General features: G+C 38.9%; 1 protein-coding gene across 3 annotated transcripts in view; it reads left to right on the plus strand.

Moving 5' to 3' along the window:
* The window catches only part of HEATR1 (HEAT repeat containing 1), a 52,261-nt gene that overhangs the window by 22,443 nt on the left and 9,348 nt on the right, over positions 1-20,470 (plus strand). For all 3 annotated transcript variants that reach the window (XM_047824642.1, XM_047824644.1, XM_047824643.1), the window contains exons 21-35: positions 3,700-3,869; positions 4,266-4,424; positions 6,403-6,645; positions 6,922-7,053; positions 8,027-8,130; positions 8,301-8,444; positions 9,071-9,189; positions 9,287-9,408; positions 11,116-11,244; positions 12,667-12,897; positions 13,626-13,752; positions 15,514-15,674; positions 19,082-19,128; positions 19,245-19,368; positions 19,974-20,114. In XM_047824642.1, the coding sequence (XP_047680598.1) occupies positions 3,700-3,869; positions 4,266-4,424; positions 6,403-6,645; positions 6,922-7,053; positions 8,027-8,130; positions 8,301-8,444; positions 9,071-9,189; positions 9,287-9,408; positions 11,116-11,244; positions 12,667-12,897; positions 13,626-13,752; positions 15,514-15,674; positions 19,082-19,128; positions 19,245-19,368; positions 19,974-20,114 (2,153 nt within the window). The remainder of the gene's footprint in view (positions 1-3,699; positions 3,870-4,265; positions 4,425-6,402; positions 6,646-6,921; positions 7,054-8,026; positions 8,131-8,300; positions 8,445-9,070; positions 9,190-9,286; positions 9,409-11,115; positions 11,245-12,666; positions 12,898-13,625; positions 13,753-15,513; positions 15,675-19,081; positions 19,129-19,244; positions 19,369-19,973; positions 20,115-20,470) is intronic.

Here is a 20,470-nt window from a genome sequence, read left to right on the forward strand (position 1 = left end):
GATGAGGAAATTGATGAGGATGATGGATATGATTGATTCTTCAAACCAGAAGGATTTTAATGTCAAAGGAACAAGAGTGGCTCTTGGGAAATTTGATTATGTTCTTGATTTTTTTCTTTTTTTTTATTCTAAAATCACTCTTTATAAATGTTCTGTGAAAGCAAAATGAACGATATATGCTTTTCCCAGAACAGTTTCTCAGTGTTTCTCTTTCATTAGCTTTGTGAAAGAGCACATAATTAATCATTATAATCAAGGTTTCATTAAATACAAGGTAAAGTATGTATTTAAATTTTTTACTTGTAGAATAAAATCCCATGAATTATTTCATTACTACTTATTATAAAATTGCAGTCCCTGATTTTAGGTGGACTTAATTTAAGAAGGCTTTTTCAGGTTTTGTTTTGTTTTGTTTTGTTTTTTCCTTTGGATGAGAAAGATATACTGCACATTTTTAAAAACTTTAATCCTTTAATATGTTGTAGGTATTGTTCTATATTATTACTTAGTAAACACAGAAATTTATTTACTTGCAAATGTCTGCAGACTATTCCATTGCATGGAAATAGCCTGATTTATTTAAATGGTTATTTTCTGTTAAAGGTATGTATATTTTATTTAGAGGTCATAACTACTTTGATTTTCTAATTAAGTATAAAATGTCTATTATCTTTTGATATCAAAGGCAGAGGTTCCTGAGGGATAGATGTCTCTTCGTCTATAAATAGCAGGACCAAAAGACTTCACTTTTCCCCAGAATTGCTGCAAGATCGACTCCCTGTCTGCCCCTCTGCCTTGTCATCTGTCACCTCCATTCTTCCTAAAGAACTTTTGCATTTATGCTGCTTAGAAATGTCCCAGTAGCCCACCGAAACCAGGACAGGTGCACCTAATTCCCCTTGGAAGCTCAAGGCCTATGCACTGGAGTCCTGGAGGGCCTGTGTGGAAGGTCACTCAGTGCCCCCAGCCTCCGGGCACCCACTCCAGTGCACAGGGAGCTTCTGTCTGCACCTGCTCTGTAAGGACTCTGGGAGGTGCTGGTATTTGTTTTAATCTGTTTATTAAAAATGTGACACTGTTCAAAAGAAAAAGATACTGCAATATTAAAATACTACAGTACAGGGGCGCCTGGGTGGCGCAGTCGGTTGAGCGTCCGACTTCAGCCAGGTCACGATCTCGCGGTCCGTGAGTTCAAGCCCTGCGTCGGGCTCTGGGCTGATGGCTCGGAGCCTGGAGCCTGTTTCCGATTCTGTGTCTCCCTCTCTCTCTGCCCCTCCTCCCGTTCATGCTCTGTCTCTCTCTGTCCCAAAAATAAATGTTGAAAAAAAAATTTTTTTTTTAAATATTACAGTACAGTGTTTATGAATTTTTGTCAGTGGTTTAAGAATCTAACCAACATTTATTACTTTCTGTGGAGATATGCGTTCCAGCTCAGTCTTGCATATAGCGAGTTTTGTTAAATGAACATTTAACATCATTTGTAAGATGTAGACTGCCTTTGGTTTTTTAATACTTGACCAATATAGTAAATGTATTCATAAGTTTAAAACCAAAGCTCAGTATTTTTTTCAATCTTTATGTAAAATATCCTGCTTTAAATCTAAATAAAATGACTTGGGAAAACAGAGTCACATAGACTTTTAAACGGAAGAAAATTCCTAAAAGCTGATAGTTTTAATAAGGTAGCTTTTGCTTACTGTGAGTTCTAGTATTTAACTTGAAGGTGGTAACTGTAGTACTTAGTACTTTGATTTGTTTTTGCATTTGGATTTTTCTGGAAGCTCTGTACCACTATACAGGGAATTTTAGCAAATAGTGACTTGGCCTGAAGCTGCCCTTTGTGTGAAATGAAATTTCCAGCTGTTGCTGACTTTATTTTATAAATTAACCTTACAGAGACTAGGAAAGATTGCCAGCCTTTACATCACCTTCTCAGAAGAGTTTGACAGTTTGTTGAGCTCTTTCTTAGCATTCCAGAAATGAAATATATGGAATGGATCATTAGTAGCAAAATGAAAGTCACCACAGTTTGCCCCAGCAGATAGCATGGAATAAAGCTTAAATAACAGTTACCGTGAGAGGAATTTAGGAGTCTTTTTATCCCGGAGACATAGTTTCAAAAGACTTCAATCCAGTTGATCTTACCAGATGCATTCTGGCAGATCTTGAAAGCAGGTTTTTCAGTGCTGTTGGACTGAGCAGGGCATAAAACAAAGGAGAGCTTCCAGATTCTTTGTCTAAAATGAGTATAACATTGAAAATTGACAACACTTAGAGACAGAAACAAGACAACAGACCAAGTTGCTTTGAATAATAATGCAAAATTTCTAAATATAATATTTGTAAATTGAGTCCAGCATATTCTTAAAAAGCAAGCATCTGCCCAAATAAAGTTCATTCCAACAATATAAAATTGGTTCAAAATAAAGAACTCTTAATTGGCCATATCAGTGTTAAAGGATTATCATTTTCCAAGAATTTAAAAGGCATTTGATAAAAATCAGTAATTCTAATTTTGTGGCAGCAAAATAGGAGTAATGAGAAAAATACTCAAATCAAAAGCTAGCATCTTCATAGCAGAGTTGGGAAAACAAAAGCGTTCCTGTTGAATCCATCACCATACTGGACACGGCGTTAGAAGTAGTAGTTGGCAGAAATAGCTGTTTGAGACACTGATGGAATGTGTGAGTGATGAGGCTGTGGGATTCTTAGGTGCGTTATTAAATAGGACATCTGAGGCTAGCCGTTTGAAAACATTTGAATAAAAGTTGACTCCATCCTTATTTCCTTAGACAAAATTTCACATGAATTAAAGATTTCACATTAAAAAAGAACAACATAGCTCTAGTGTTAGAAGAAAACATGGAGTGCGTGTGGCCTCTCTAAATATTTAATATAGATTCAGATACTTGAACAGCTCAGAGCAGGGACGGCCTCTCTAAGCATCATACAAAATTAGAAGAAAAGTGGGACTGAAACTTCTACATTATAAAAAATTCCAGGGGTGCGTGGGTGGCTCAGTCAGTCAGGTATCTGACTCTCAATTTTGGCTCAGGTCATGATCTCATGGTTTGTGGGATCAGGCCCCACATCAGGCTCTGCGGTGCTTGGGATTCTCTGTCTCTCTGCCCCTCCTGTTTGTGTGCGCGTTCTCTCAAAAGAAATCAACTTAAAAAAAAATTATAAAATACAATTAAGGACAAAGTATTTGCAAAGTATGGTGCACAATGAGAAGTTTCCTCTGCACACTTACCAAGACGTATGTATGTATGGAGATGCTTGTTGTAGCAGTTTTAATGCTGAAAGACTGGAAGCAGCTGAACTTACCAGTAAGATAATGGTTTAAATAATGCTGAAAATGCAATGGAGAACAGTACAGTTTTAAAAGAATGATTTTATATACATACATAAACACACACACACACCCTCGGGTGTCAAACAGTTCCAAATAAATTTGAAATGTGATAGTTCTTGAAGCAGGGTGTGTGCATATGTACACCCCTGTGCTCTGCTCTCATTTGTTTTCAAAAGGGTAAGCTCGCATATATCCACGGTAAACATAATTAAACGGTGAATGGTCTTGAGAGAGAATTTCAGTGGGGGGGGAAGACTTCACCATCTACCCTTAGGTGCTATTTCAGTTTTGTACTGTTTCAGTTTTTTAAATTGCTACTTAAATTTTTTTCCGTTTGGTTTTAGTGGTGACATCTCTACTCATTAATCTGGGAAGCCCCATAAAAGAAGTACGAAGGGCCTCCATTCTTTGTCTCCAGGCCCTCAGTGGAGTGGTGTCTCATTTCCATCTGGTAATAGATCATTTGGTTCCTAAAGCAGAGGAGATCACCTCAGATGCCACCTATGTTACTCAGGTAAATTCCTCTGCAGAGAAGGTTGAATGTGTGCACTCCTGTATGGACACACGAACAGTTTCCTCCTCCTTTGACATTTTGCTTTATAGGGATTTTGATCGACTTAAGTCACTGAATTTAGAAACTGATGGCGATAATCTGTACATCTTTCTCCTCCCATTTTTAAAAGATAGGAGTACAATGTTTCATTCATTTCTGCTCTGCTTTCTTTGGCTAAAAGGCCAGTATTTGGCTTTTAATCATAAGCTAACTGAGAGGTATTGGTACCCTTTCCAGGGGAAATGAAAGATGATAAGTAGCATCACATCATTTGAGAAAGAATCTTCCATAATTAACACATTTAGCCTTTGTAGTTCCTTAGCTCTTTTTCATCCAATTTTCTTTTTGGTGCCCTAGGATTTGGCTGCTTTATTTGAAGAACTGCGGAGAGAAAAGAAACTAAAATCTCATCAGAAATTATCAGAAACTTTGAAAAACCTACTTAATTGTGTATATAGTTCCCCATCTTATATTGCAAAGGATTTGATGAAAGTACTTCAGGAAGTCAGCAGTGAGGTATGTGCAGTTCAGGCGGCTTGTAGTTTTGTGTGTTCTTACTAAGCACTATTAGAGCTGCTCATCGTATCTAGGAAGATGTGTCCAAGAGTTAAGCAGATGCGTGCAGCACACTCAGAAGTGAAAATTCTCTTACTCGTTTGGGAGGGGGAAGCATTATAGTGTAGAAAAAGACACAGGATGCAAAAAGCAAATATTGTGGGGTTTTTTTCCTTTTTAAAATTGTGTGTTATCCCTACCTAACCAGTTACTTGATTTTAAGTGAATTTAAAAAAACATATGGGGGGAAACACTGAAGGGGCACTGCTGAAAAAATTGTTGGTTTGTGTCTTTTCTTCAGGTGAAAATCCTCCACAAGGTAATAGTTTTGGACATAAGCCTGTGAACATTCCAAAATCGTTTGTTCATTTTTTAAATGTATGTGGTTGACCATTTTTCTGGGGGGAAGGTCCATAGCTTTCATGATATTGTTAAGGAAGCCTGTTATCCCAGTGAAAGAGGTTGTGAAGCACCTGCTTCTGTGAAGGAGCATGCTGGTCAGCACAGGAGAAGCTCTTCATCCTAGGGTTCCAAAAATGCCTAGATGCTTCTCCAGTCTGGGACTGACGACAACTTGGAGAACTGAAATGGGATAAAGTGGTGTGGAAACCACATGATCAGATTTTCCTGGTGGGAACAAACAGGTGGCATTTATCAGCTCTGTGTCATCCCTGGTGGAGTTTAAACTAGGAATTGATGGGGCACCTGGGTAGCTCAGTCGGTTAAGTGCCTGGCTTCTGGTTTCAGCTCAGGTCATAATCTCACCGGTTCGTGAGTTCGAGCCCTGCATCAAGCTGTGCCCTGAATCGCCTGCTTGTGATTCTCTGTCTCCCTGTGTCCCTGCCCTTCCCCTGCTTGCTCTCTATCTCTGTCTCTCTCTCAAAATAAATAAATATTTTAAAAATATTTAAATAAATAAACTAGGAATTGACAATTTTGTTCTGTAAAGAACCAAATAGAAGTATTTTAGGCACTGTAGGCTACACAGTCTTTCTTGCAGGTACTTATTAGCTCTGCCATTGTGTTGCGAAAGCCATGGTCACTTACGTAAACAGATGAGCATAGCTATGTTTCAGTAAATAAAATTTACAAAAATACATGGTCCTCTGGATTTGGCCCACAAGCCATAATTTGCTAGCATTTTGGTTTAGTTTTTAAAGGCTTCACATATATAACATGAATTAATATTATATCAATTTGGAAGCTCTGGGGGAAACATGCAATGTTTTAGAGAAAGCTAAAACTTCTTTTTGTGGCCTAAGACTTCAGTTTGTATTTCCTGTTTTCAGAAAGTCTTGGGACACTCAAATGATTCATCTCTGAAGGGTTTAGAGCCCTTTTTTTGTAATGTTTTATTTATTTATTTATTTATTTATTTATTTATTTATTTATTTATTTAAATTTACTTATTTTGAGAGAGACTGCGTAAGCAGGGGAAAGGCAGAGAGAGAAGGGATCCAAAGCGGGCTCCTTACTGACAGCAGAGAGCCCAATATGGGACTCGAACCCACAAACCTCTGAGATCATGACCAGAAGTCAGACGCTTAACCAACTAAGCCACCTAGGTGCCCGCCCCTGTAATGTTTAGTTTTGAAAGAGAGAGAGAGAGAGAGAGACAGAGCATGAGTGAGGGAGGGGCAGAGAGGCAGGGCTCAAACTTATGAACTGTGTGATCATGGCTTGAGAAGCTGGATGCTTAACCGAGTGAGCCACCCAGGCGCCCCTAGAGCTTTTGGCCATTACAGAATGAACTTCAAGGGAGACTTCAGTGCTTAATTGGATTAAATGCCATTTCTCATGTCTAAGAGATCATCTTTATTGGGGCTTTTTTCTCCAGGCTGTGTTCCCAGTCTTGGAACATCATCTCTTTGGATGTCTTTGTAAAGCAAGCAAAATTATATATCAGTAACTGTTTACTATTGAATTGCCCAAATTTTAGATGGTGCTTTCTCAGCTGTTGCCTATGGCTGAACAACTGTTAGAAAAGATCCAAAAGGACCCAGCAGCTGTCCTGAAAGATGAGGCCATTATTTTGCAACTCACTCTGGGAAAATATAATGAATATTCAGCATCCCTTTTACATAAGGACCCAAAGAGCCTAGATATATTTCTAAAAGCCATGCATACAACAAGGGAACTTGGCGCAGGAATGCCAACCGTTCAGATTACAGCCCTTGAAAAGGTCAGTGATTTTTTTCAGAAACTAAAATATGTTCAAGCTTTTAAATTTTGTACTGTTTTACTTGGAGAAGCTTAAGTGGAAATGTTTTAAAAGGAATATAATATATTTGATCTGTTTTTGCAAAATTGAGTGATGTACATGTGTGTCGAAAAGAACTGCATTTTAACTGACAAAATGAGTAATGATTTTACGTTGTAAGAGAGAGTGGCTTTAAGGTCATTTTTGGAATTCATGTTCGTTCGTTGAGCTCACTTGCCTTTTTTCTATTCCCTCTAGATTACAAAGCCATTTTTTGCAGCTATAGCAGATGAAAAAGTTCAGCAGAAGCTTTTACACATGTTGTTTGATTTATTGGTGAACTGTAAAAATTCACATTGTGCTCAGACCATTAACAGTGTTTTTAAAGGGGTAAGTTGCAAACTTTCTGTAACTTGTTTATTAACGTTTGTTCTCTCCAAGGGACACCATGTTTAACTGTCCTCTGATTTCCAGTGCATTTAGGAAGTCAGATGTTAGCGTCAACAAGAATCCTGGACAAGAAGCTCATAGAAAAGTGCAAAATCAAAATATAAGTTTTCATCATGATTTTTATTGTGCGAAATACTTACAGTGTTAAGCAGGTAGGGTATGTATGTTAGGTTGGATCTTACTCATATTAAATGGGATCTATCTGGTTTATCCAAGGATGTTCAATTGGGTATAGGCTATACTTAATTTATATAGTTGTGTAATGACATACATATAATGAGACTGAGAATCTGCTTGTTGATTTATGTGTATATTAAAACATAGCTGTACATCAGAATAACCACCTGGTTATTCTGTGTTTGTTTTGCTGTTAAAAAAAATAACTTAGAAAACAAGTTCACAAAAACAGGTAATAATATGGGCAAGTTCTATCCAGTTTTAGCAGTTCTCAGAATTTTGACATATTTTCTTAGATTTCTAAGATGCATTAAATGAAACAAATTAAGGTACAGAGTAGTGTGTATAATACAGTCCTGTTTGTGTGTGTGTGTGTGTTTTAATATTTATGCAGGTTTGGTATGTGGGAAGTACATAAGGTGTTTGCCTTTGGGGATTGATTTGAGCTCTAGAGTCATAGGAAAATGTAAAAGTGACATGGATGTTTTCACTATCTTTTTTTTTTTTTTTTTTAATGTTTATTTTGAGAGAAAGAGTGTGAGTGGGGGAGGGCAGCGAGAGGAGGGGAGAGAATCCCAAGCAGGCTCCATACTGTCAGCTCAAAGCCTAATGCAGGGTGCATTCTCATGAACCGTAAGATCATGACCTGAGCTGAAATCCAGAGTAAGTCAGCGTTTATTTCTCTGATGTTATCCTGTGCAAGTGTATCATCGACCATTCTTCCTTCATATTTCAGATTTCTGTTAATGCTGAACAAGTCAGAGTAGAACTGGAGCCACCAGATAAAACGAAGTCCTTGGGCACAATTCAGCAAACAAGAAGGCAAAAAATGCAGCAGAAGTAAGAGCTATGTGTTCAGTGAGAAAGTGCCCTTTGTTCCCCAGGCCTTAAATGTTATGAAACCATTACGAGTTTTTTGATACCTGTCAGTTTGACGTATGTGGGTATGATAATTTTTACTTTGCATTCATCATGTTTGCTTTTCTAATATTTTCTTACCTGTTTCACAGAAAATCACAAGATCTAGAATCCATTCAGGAAGTTGGAGGTTCTTACTGGCAAAGAGTAACCCTCATCCTAGAATTACTGCAGCACAAAAAGAAACTCAAAAGTCCTCAAATACTGATACCGACTCTTTTTAACCTGCTAGCAAGGTAATGACACTTGCCTTTGCCTTTGATCTGTGAGAGAATAGGATTCTAATTCCTGCATGTCTTCTCTAACAGTCTGTTTTCAACAGTCTTTTCTTGCTTAACTAGTCTGTAAAATAAAGCAAGTACTGTAGTTGAAAGATGAAAGGTTTTAGGTACCCTTTGCCAGTTCCCCAAGTTGTGTAGTAAGTGACCACTCCTCGTATAGCCTACTTTTTAACTTTCAACACCACATCTCTTGGGCATCTTTACTTGTATTGAAAGACACAGGGTGAAACTTGCTATGTTTTTAGGTGTAAATTACTAGATTGATAGTTCTGGTATATGCCACTGTAGTGTGGATATTCTCTTTTACTGTCTAAAAAGCAGAGTAATTTGCAAGGTTGTCCTCTAAGGTTTCAAGTAAGTTCATGGAAAATACAACAGAGAGGGTTTGACATTAAGCACCTACCTGCATGAGAAAAAAATTAGCATTAGAATCTTACATCTTGTTTACAGTCTATGTTTGATGTTAATATTTTAGTTATTCCTAATGAAGTATGTGTTGTGGACAATGGTCTTTAATGTATCACTGAAATTGTGTAACTCTTTGATTTCCCATTATGTTTTTTTTCTGGGGGGTCCTGAAGGAGTTTAGAACCTTTGCTACCAGAGCAGGGAAATATGGAATACACCAAACAATTAATACTTAGTTGTTTGCTTAACATCTGCCAGAAGCTCTCTCCAGAAGGTGGCAAAATACCAAAGGGTATGTACTCTGTTGGAAGGAAAGGGTGGAAGAACTCACTGCTCTGCGTGTGAACGTACCTACCACTTAGAGAGTTTTTTCTTTTTCGTCACTGTAGATGTTCTAGATGAGGAGAAGTTCAATGTGGAATTGATTGTCCAGTGCATCCGTGTTTCAGAGATGCCTCAGACCCATCACCATGCCCTTTTACTTTTGGGTACTGTGGCTGGAATATTTCCTGTAAGTATTAAGTTTGAGACTTCAGCAGATATCTTAGGTATTTTCTTTCTTCAGTGGAAATAACCTAAGTGCTCACTGGTTTGAAATCAGTGGACTTTGGGTCTCATTGGCGGGACTCTCAGCCCTGTCTCCTAATAGCTGAGACAGTGTGAGCTGTTTGATCTTGCTAAGCTTCAGATCCTCTTTTTGTAAAGTGGCAGTAATAGTAACCTTCTCGTAGGATTGTTGTGAGGATGTGACTGGGTAGTTTATGGTTCGCACAGAGCCCAGCACAGTGTAACTGTGTTAGTGTTATTTGAAAAAAGTTAACTGTCCTGTTCTCCTCAGACAGCTTCAACCAGTGACTTGAGAAAAGTAATTGGATTATAAACTGCCTTAGTTAGAGAAATCATGTCCGTTATAGAAATATATCTTTTGAAGAGATTGAAGTTTTTTCCTATCGGGGATTTAGGTCACGGGTTCTTAACTGGGGTTCTCCATGAGCTTCAGTGGTCTTTCTATACTAACATCATGTGCTAAATTTTATGAGTCTAGGATTGTTTTTTCTTTGAAGAGAGTCAGTAGCCCTCAGAGGAGTTGATAATCCAGCAACAAATAAGAATCATTGATATTTTTCTTTGTTTTTATTGAAATATAGTTCATACACCATTAAATTCAACCATTTAAATAGTTGTACTATTCACTGGTTTCAGTATGTTCACAAAGTTGTATACCCATCACTATTATCTCCTTCCAGAACATTTTCATCATGCCAGAAGAAACACCATGCTCATTAACTGTCACTTCTCATTCCATCTGTCAGTACAGTTTCTGCCCTGGCAACCATTAATCTACTTTCTCTCTATAGGTTTGCCTCTTCTGGACATTACCTATAAAAAGAACCCTGTAATATGTGCCCTTTTTAATGTCTGAAACATTAAAGTGAAAACACTTAAGCATCATACTTTCAAGGTTCACCCATGTTGAAGCTTGAATCTATTCCTTTTTATGGCTGAGTAATACTCCACTGTATGCAGATACCATGTTTTGCTTATTTGTTCTTCAGTTAATGGATATTTAAGCCATTTCTACTTTCTGGTGTATACCTAGTAGTGGAATTGCTGGGTCATAAGTTAACTTTAATATTCTAAGAAACTGTCAGACTGTTTCCATAGCATCTATAATATCATTTTGTAACCACCAGCAGAATATGAGCATCCTAATTTCTCCATATCTTCACTGCTAGTTGGTACTGTCTTTTTTTTTTTTAAGTTTATTTTTGAGAGAGAAAGAGTGTGTGTGAGCAGGGGAGGGGTAGAGAGGGAGGGAGACACAGATTCCGAAGCAGTCTGCAGGCTCTGAGCTGTCAGTACAGAGCCCGACAGGGGGCTCAAACCCACAAACTGAGATCATGACCTGAGCTGAAGTCAGATGCTTAGCTGACTGAGCCACCCAAGCACCCCTTACTTTTTTTTTTTTTTTTTTTGTCATCCTAGTCTGTGTGAAGTATCTTATGATTTGGAGTTTGCATTTCCCTGAACAACTGATAATGTTGAGCATCTTTTCATGTGCTCAGTGACCATTTGTTTAATCTTTGGAGAAATGTCTTTGGAAATCCTTTGCCTGTTTTTCAGTGGGGTATTTCTTCTTTTATTACTGAGTTATAATGAATCATTAATATTTGATATGCTTAAAATAGAAAATGCTGAAAGGTGTGTTTCCTTTCAGGATAAAGTTCTACACAATATCATGTCTATTTTCACATTTATGGGAGCCAGTGTCATGCGTCTAGATGATACTTACAGTTTTCAAGTTATTAACAAGACAGTGAAAATGGTTATCCCAGCACTTATTCAGGTAAGCTGTTTTAATACCATTGTTTGTATTCTTTTAATTTTATAATTGTATATAGTATGAAACTTAAGTGACATTACAAGTTTTTCTGAAATGCTCAAGTGTTTGTGCTTCTGAAATTTTAGAATGATGGAGCTAAGAATGAGTCTTAGTAACAATGTCCTTTCCAAAAACATGAACATGCATAGCTGGTTCTGCTTTGCTGGGAGGGCATAACTGTACACATGTCTTAGCATTAATCTGACAGTGAATTTACATTTGCTGTATATTTCAGGACATTGCAGTTGGATAATACCCTTACTCATGTCAGTGAAGATAGGACATTTTAGAGCTCCAGTGGCAAATTTGTGAATACGCAATTTCAACAAACATTTTCCAAATGTTCTCTAAGAGCCAGGTACTCAAAGAGATGATTGGGTCTCTTTGCCAATTTGAAAAGCAGCCTTGAAGGTGAAAGAGCTTGGTCATCTGGTTGAGTCTTCTGTTTACCCCTACTTGTTAATGCCTTTCTCACATTATTGACCGTTCCAGGGATGACAGCACCGTCTCCTTTTAATCTTGGTATTTGGTTGATATTGTCTGTCCAACAGGTCCCAACAAGTAGGGGACACAGATCTAAAAAAAAAAAATAGCTGTATGCACAGTAGCATATATGCCAGTAGAATAGATGAGTGGTGAAGGGTTCAGAATAGAGGATGGCACATGTCGGCCCCGAAGACCACAGTTTCAGAAGAAATAGAATTTGAACTGGCATAAATGAAGGGCAGGATTTGCTCGGTAAAAAGGCGAGGTCTGGGAGCATGCACCGTGTGTGTGAAGAAAGTGACGTCAGTCAGTTCGTGGAGTGCAGCGTTGAGACGGAGAAGTGGAGGGCATTGGTTCATTCGTTCATTTGTGCAAGAGGTTGTTATTCATTCTTTAATTCAACAGCCGTGTTTGAAGGATCAGTACCAGAGTTAAATGGTTTGAACTTTATTCTGAAAGCAGCAGGGAGTTGTTGGCCTTTCTGTACTCTGCTTATGTAGGCTGTACCCGTTCTTCTTGGGGCAGAGCACAAGTCCTGCTTGATATGTGCAGCCTCCCGGTTGGCCTGAGAGCAGACCTGTTGTAAGTGCCCCATACTTGGCATCTGCCATTCATTGCCTGCTAGTGTTCTCTTTCCACGTGTGAGTCTTGTTTCATACAGAGGATGAATCTTCGGGGCTGGGCTCACATCCTACATCTTGTATTCTCCTGGGAGCCAACAGTGCCTGGGACACCATCTGTACTCTTTGAATATTTATTGATAGGTCTTTGATTATTCAGATTCTTTTGATAACTTTTTCTGGCACATCTGAAGGCCGTGGACATTCCGTGTCCACTTAAAAGCTTCTTTTGTGGAGGGTTGTTTGCTCCTACTCACTGTCCCTGCTTGCTGTTCTGCAGTCTGATGGTGGAGACTCGGTGGAAGTCACAAGAAACGTGGAAGAGGTCGTGGTGAAAATCGTGAACGTATTTGTGGATGCGCTGCCCCACGTCCCAGAGCACAGGCGCCTGCCCATCCTCGTTCAGCTTGTCGACACGCTGGGTGCAGAAAGATTCCTCTGGGTCCTCCTCGTCCTGCTTTTTGAACAGTATGTCACGAAAACAGTGCTGCTGGCTGCCTGTGGAGAAAAGGTCAGAGTATAGAGTGGGGTGATTAGAAGGAAAATGTTTGTGTTTATGAAGCATGGGGTGCTCACGTCGATTTAACAGTCCTTGCTCGCAACCGTTTGTAAAGAGGTTTTTGATGTTCTTTACAGCTGCTTTCCAAGCCTGTGGCACTCTGAATATCCTCCATAGCAACTGATATCTGCTGTAGGTGATTCGACCTAAGAACTGGTCTAGTACAATGCTGGGTGGTTTAATCCAATGCTGGATTAAACTGTGTCTCTTGAAAGTGGTTTTTAAGGCGTTTCTTGGGGGAAAGGGAGGAATGTCTACGTCATCAAAGTGGTTACAACATGGTGGTGGTTTTGAAGAGCCCTGTTTGGATGGATGAGGGCAGAACTTACAGGCCGAGGACTGCTTTTAAATGATTTTCTAGACACAGGATCTGGGAATAGAGGTAGACACATTCTGAGTAAAAGGGTATGTTCAGTTCTGCTAAAAATCATAATGCAGGTTATCCTGGAATAATGCCAACATTCTTCTCATAAATTGGCATTTTTAGCTAAGAAGCTCAGTAATTCATTCATGTGGTGATACATGTGACTATAAGGAACAGTATGTAATGCCTTTGCATGCCAAGAAATATTTTTCAAATACTTCCATCATTTGTGCTTAGTTAATAAATTTGATAGGGATAATTACATAAATTCGACATCGAATAGGGATAAATTCAATAATTTCTTTTCTCTATACAGGATGCTATTTTAGAGGCAGACACTGAATTTTGGATTTCAGTCTGTTGTGAATTTAGTGTCCAACATCAGATACAAAGCTTGATGAATATTCTTCAGTACTTAATGAAGCTGCCAGAGGACAAAGAAGGTCAGTCATAATCAGGTGTTCATTGTTGAATCTGAAAGCTCCAGAGGTGCAGAAGACCAGACGGGTCATCCTCAGAGCACATGGTACATCTTAGAAGGGATTTTATAAGTAACTTAATAATTTTTATGTGATGGTGTGCTTTCTCAAATCCTTACAGAAAATGGTAAGTAAGATTTCTCCTTGCCTCTCCTCACACATTGGCATTGACTTTTTTGTTTAAATTTATTTATTTAAATTCAAGTTAGTTAACATACAGTGTAGTATTGGTTTCAGGAGTAGAACCCAGTGATTCATCACATATATAACACCCAGTGCTTATCCCAACAAGTGCCCTCCTTAGTGCCCATCACCGATTTAACACATGCCCCCTACCCACCTCCCCTCCAGCAACCCTCAGTTTGTTCTCTCTTTAAGAGTCTCTCATGGTTGGTCTCCCTCTCTCTTTTTATCTCATTTTCCCTTCTCATCCCTTTTGTCCACCTGTTTTGTTTCTTAAATTCCACATGTGAATGAAATCATATGACATATGTCTTTTCTCTGCTTGACTTCCTTCTCTTAGCCCGATACACTCTAGTTCCATCCATGTTGTTGTAAATGGCAAGATTTCATTCTTTTTGATCACCCAGTAGCATTCCATTATGTGTATATATACATCTTCTTTATCCGTTTGTCAGTTGGACATCTGGGCTCTTTCCATACTTTGGCTACTGTTGATAGTGCTGCTATGAACATTGGGGTACATGTGCCCCTTCGAATCGGCACATTGGCTTTTATACCTCTGTCCTTTTGTGTAGATGTGTTGGCTGTGGAGTATTACAGGTATATCCAGGATGAATTGTAGTAAAATGACAGCAGGTTAGCAGCAATGTATTAGCTGTGTCTCAACTTCTCATTAGAATATTTGTGAAGACGTTGACAGGGAAAAAAAAACAGGTGCCACGACTTTGGTAACTAAATATTAAATTTTTACCATGTATGTGAGTCTTGAAAAAAATTCCACTAATTGCGGCACCAGTTAGACTGGTTTAAGAAAGGGTTTGATGTGTTCTTAGTTCTCTGCCCTTTGAAACAGAGCAGCAAGGAGCATTGGAAAGAAGATACTAAGGACCCCATGGAGACTGTTTTCTGTGTGGCCAGCTGTTTGGCCGGGCTTGTGGTCCCACAGTCTGCTTAGGTTTGGCAGGGACAGACCAGGAGCCTGGAGAGCCGTGCGTGGTGACTGCTTACGGGAGAAACCTTCAGTTTGAGTCACTCTCTAGGACAGTGAGTGGTTTTTAAGTGGCCCACTGTGGACTCCCCAATCACTGCACCCTCAAACCCATTTATATTAGATAAATTCGGATATAGGATTCTACAGAGTTTTAGAACATACATCTTTAAACTTTGAGAATTAAATGTTGAAGGCTAGAGATGACCCTCCTTCAGACTGTTGTGAGCCAACATGTAAATACTTCTGAGGCTTCAGAATTGGGAATGGAGGCAACATTTAAAGGTTCCTTTTTAAATGTCTTTGTCTTTCATTTGCTTGTCTCAGTTGTCCTGTTTTTTGTTTGTTTTTGTCTTACTCTCTTCTCTGGGCTCTTGGATACTTTGTTGGTAAATACGCGTCTTTCACTAATTCAGGAGAGAAAAAGCGGGGTGTGACAGATTCACAGATTCCTCGCAAAATCGTATCCCTTTTACTCTGCTCATTATGTCTGTGTCTGTAAAGATTCTGCTTGAAGATGAGTGACGTCACTTGTCCTTGTTGCTCTTTTTCAGAAGCTGTTTCCAAAGCAGCATCAACTAAAAGTGAATCACAAGAAGAGGTGCTACAGATTTTTAATATAGACACTCACACGAGCAAGCAGCTGCGGCATTTTAAATTTTTGTCCGTGTCCTTCATGTCTCAGCTCCTGGCTTCTAATAATTTTATCAGAAAGGTGATGTGTTCTTTTAAATGTGTTTATGACAAGATGATTTTGCTTTTTCTAAAGGAACTATCTTTTAAACTAGTAAAAATAGATTGGCAAATATGAAAACATGAGGCATGCCTTTAAAGATAATAGAAAAAAATCAGGGGTGCCTGGGTGATTCAGTTGGTTAAGCATCCAACTTCGGCTCAGGTCATTATCTCACGGTTCTAGCTCCACATCGGGCTCTGTGCTGACACCTCAGAGCCTGGAGCCTGCTTCGGATTCTGTGTGTGTCTCTCTCTCTGCCCCTCCCCTGCTCATGCTCTCTCTCTGCCTCAAAAATAAATAGAACATTAAAAAAAAAAAAAAGATAATAGGAAAAAAACAGAGCGTACCTGAACCATTTGGCATGATCTGGTTAGGCTGTACATGTATCAACCCTGCGACTCAATAATTCCATCTCAAGTGGTACACAGGCATATTGCACATTTTACTGGGCTTCACAGATAGTGTGTGTTTTACAAATCGTAGGCCTGTAGTAACTCTGCATCAGGCAAGTCTCCCAGCACCATTTTTTCAATAGCAGTTGGTCATTTCATGTCTCTCTGTCACCAGATTTTTTCATTATATCTGTTACGGTGATCTGTGGTAACTGATTATGACTTGCTGAAAGCTCGGACGGTGGTTAACATTTTTAGCAATAAGGTATTTTTTAAGGTACATAACATGGGTGTTTTTTTTTTTTTTTTTGACATAATGCTATTGCATATGTAATAGGCTATAGTTAGTGTAAATACAACTTTTTTTTTAAGTTTATTTTGAGAGAGAGAGAGCGTGAGTCGGGGAGGGGCAGAGAGAGAGGGAGAGAGAGAATCCCAAGCAGGCTCCATAATGTCAGCTCAGAGCCCAACGTGGCGCTCGAATCCACGAACTGTGAGATCATGACCTGAGTTGAAGTCTTACACTTAACTGACTAAGCTACGCAGGTGCCACTAAATGTAACTTTTGTATGCACTGGGAAACCGAAAAACTTATTTGACTTGCTTTATTGTGATACTCTCTTTATTGTGGTGGTCTTGAACTGAACCTGCAATGTCTTCAAGGTATGCCTGTATACCCAGCAGAATGTATGAGCATAGGCACTAAAAGACGTCTACAAGAACGTTCATAAAAGCAGTATTTGTGGTAGCCCAGAACTAGCAACAAGCCAAGTGTATATCAATGTGGAGTGGATAAAGGGTCTGTCATCAAAAATGGACATGAGGGAATCTCATAAGGGTAATGTTGAAAGAAGACAGGCAGACACAAAAGAATATATCCTATGATTCTAGTTGTATAAACTTTAAAAACAGGCAGAACAAATCTAGGGTTGTAGAAGTAAGGACAGTGTTTACCTTTGGGAAGGAGGGAATAAGCAATAATGAGGGTCCAATAGAGGAAGGTTTCTGGAATGCTTGTAAGAGCCTTTAATAGGCTCTTTTCTTTACCTGAATATAATGAGCTCTATATGTGTGATTTGTATGCCTTCCTGTTTGTGCGTTAAACTTTAAACAGAGAAGAAGGAAATACAGAAAGTGAAGACCTAAAGAAACAGAGAAGGATCAGGAACATCAGAATGGTTGAACATTAATAAGAAAGTCTGAGTTGTGGTCTTCTGCGTGAGCAGGTCAACGGGAAACCATGTGATCATCGAAGTATTTGTAGAAAAATAATGTAATAAATTCAGTACTTATGATTTAAGGAAAAATCCTCTTAGCAACCAAGATAGATGGGAACTTCCTAACGAAGTTCTGGCCTAATGAAGATACCAGAAACTGCTTTACATCACCTTTCATAATGAGACAGACTTTATAAAGTCTGGAACAAGGATATCCTGTCATTGTTTCTATTCAGCAAAAGAACGATGTGTAAGAATCCGAAAACGATCAGCAAACTCCTAGAACAAATGATTCGTTCAGGTAGCTTGCTTGATAGGGATAAGTGTAGACCCTGCTCTGTCTCACGTGAGCTTGCCAAGGACAGTGGTGGTGCCAGGTCAGTCAGGGGGGTCAGTGTGACCGTGTCCAGTCTGTCTAGACACATACCCTGTGCACATGGAAGAAATGCTTTCATGTGGAAGGGGCATTACAGAGTAGTTAGGAAAAGAGAACTGTCCAGCTACTAGAATGGACTTGATTTGTTTTCCATGTGGGGAAAGACTGGCCTCATACCACATACAAAAGACAATCTTAGGTAGGTTAAAAAATTACTTCAGTGTGATTTTAGATAGATTAAAAAATTACTCTTTCAGTGTGAAAAGGAACACTTAGAAGGAAATGAGAACATTGTTACCAGAGGAACACAGAGGAATTTCTTTAGAAGTGCATTTTAACAAAAAGCCACCATAAGCAAAATGAAAAGAAAGCCACAGACATAAATTAAAAAGTATCAGTTCCTATGAGAACATCTGGCAAAGAACATGAATTCACAACAAACGGCTAATATTAACATACAACAAGGTAACCTCTCTAGTAAGGAAGGGAATTGCAGATTAAATGCGATGCCACTATGATGTCCTATCAAACTGGCAAAAGTTTAAAAGCCCTTAATAGCAGGAAGTGGCAAGGCTGTGGGGACACAGTGACTTGTGTACCCCACTGTGGGTTAGGTCTCCGGATAGCCGCTTCAGAAAGCGAGCAGTCAGCGGTCTCCAGTCAGGTTGGAGATGCGCATCTCTTGTGATCTAGCCGTTCCCTTTCCGGGGTATATGCTCTACAGAAAAGTGCCTGCTTGTTCAAGGAGACATATAAAAATGTTCTTTTCTAATGTCTTTACTGACAGAAAAATGGACGTAAACTAAACATCCATAGTAAACAGATGGGATGAGCAGATGTGCCATGGTGTGTACCGTGATGTATGCAAGGAGTGTTAAATGAACACTAGAACGACATACATCTCTGTAGATAGATCTCAGAACTCTGATACTCCCAGAAAAGCATGTTGCTGACTGTGGTGTAAACTCTGACATTTAACGGCAGGTTCAAGTTTATGGGGCTGGGGGCACTTAACCAAGGGATGAGAGAGGTAGGGATTACACTGGTATCTGTAACGTTCATAATGTCATGCAGTTACTAGGAGCTAATGGAAGCATTTCATAAAATTAGTGGGTAAACGAGTGTAGATGGCTGTATTTTTCTGAATCTTTCTAGTACTTATAGAAATCACAGGTATCTATAGAGTGTAATCACTCTGTGAGTAGAATAACGAAAGGGAATAGAGTTACTACAGTTTGACGGGGAAGGTCTCAACCTGATTAAATTGTACGGTCAGAAAACGGTCCCTGGGAGGTTTGAATTGAATAGTCTTACAGATGAGTTTCACTGTACATACTTCAAATGATTTTTTTTTATATCTAGCTTGCATACTGTTCTGATGATGTTTTCTTTAAAAATTAGGTGGTTGAAAGTGGTGGTCCTCAGGTTTTAAAAGGCCTTGAACAGAGGTATGTTACTTTTTAAATTTTTAAAAAAATTTTTATTTGGAAATAATTTCCAACTTTTTAACAAAATGCTGGAAGAATAGTGGACAAAACTCTCATATAAGCCTCCTTTGTTTTAGGTTGCTAGAAACAGTTCTTGGCTATATTAATGCTGTAGCACAGTCCATGGAGAAAAATGCAGACAAGCTAACTGTGAAGTTTTGGCGGGCACTGCTTAGTAAAGCTTACGACATGTTAGATAAGGTAGGCTTCCATTTCTCCCCATCCACTGTGTTTTGCTGTTTTTATGTCATCGTGAAGCTATTTGATAGAAAGTTTTACTTTAGGAATAAACTTAGTGATAGTTTTTCTTACCATAATGCAGCTCACATTTTTCTCGGAAAAGAGTCTCTTGATGGCTGGAGATAAATTCATCTGAAAATGATTATTTACCTACAAATTATGAGAGCATGTGCTTCACTAAAAATGATACTTTAAGATTGAGTCATCTAATACTGTATAATATTCTACTTTATGCAGTGGAATAGAAGAAAAATAGCTTTTTAGGTAGAGTATGTGGGATATTAGAAATATCACTGGCCTTGACATTAGGATCCCTGTTCAAAATCTAGCTGTAAGACTTTGAGCAGTTCACTTAGTCTTAGCATCGGCGTTTCTTGTTTGTTTGCTTCTTTTGTTTCCCTTTTAAATGTGGTTAGTAATGTCTACCTGAAAGGTTAGTGTAAGAAGTTAAAAGGGCATAAACTGCCTGGAACCTAGAAGGTATGCAGCAAATAGAAATCAGTCTTAATCTGAATGGATCTTCCCTTTTAAAAATTTTTTTTGTTCAATGTAAAACTACTGTCTAGGTCAATGCCTTGCTGCCCACGGAAACCTTCATAGCTGTGATCAGAGGGCTGCTGGGTAACCCGCTGCCATCTGTCCGCCGGAAAGCACTGGATCTTTTGAACAACAAGCTACAGCAGCATACATCCTGGAAAAAGACCATTGTAAGTGAAGACCGTCCGTCATACCCACTCACCACTCTGCTTTATCAAAGAGCTGCATTTTAACTCCCTTGCGTTTGTCGCTTCCCTGAGTGCTACGATGTAAATAAGTATAGTAGTATTTGAATATGATGCCAGTAGACGTGTTTCTAAAATGTGATGTTAATTCTAATAGGAATTGGGATAAGAGTTCTTAGAATGGAATCACAGCCTAATAGAGTTGTTGCTAATTTGGACCCTACGTTGTCTTAGCTTTAGCATGATCTAATCCTCTTTTACTCCAGACCAGTGGATGCATTACGTAAATACGTCCCAAATGGGTCACAAGCACATACGCTGGCTCAGTGGTGAAGAAGGCA

Source organism: Prionailurus viverrinus, chromosome D2 (genome assembly GCF_022837055.1).
Source record: "Prionailurus viverrinus isolate Anna chromosome D2, UM_Priviv_1.0, whole genome shotgun sequence".
NCBI classification, from domain to species: domain Eukaryota; kingdom Metazoa; phylum Chordata; class Mammalia; order Carnivora; family Felidae; genus Prionailurus; species Prionailurus viverrinus.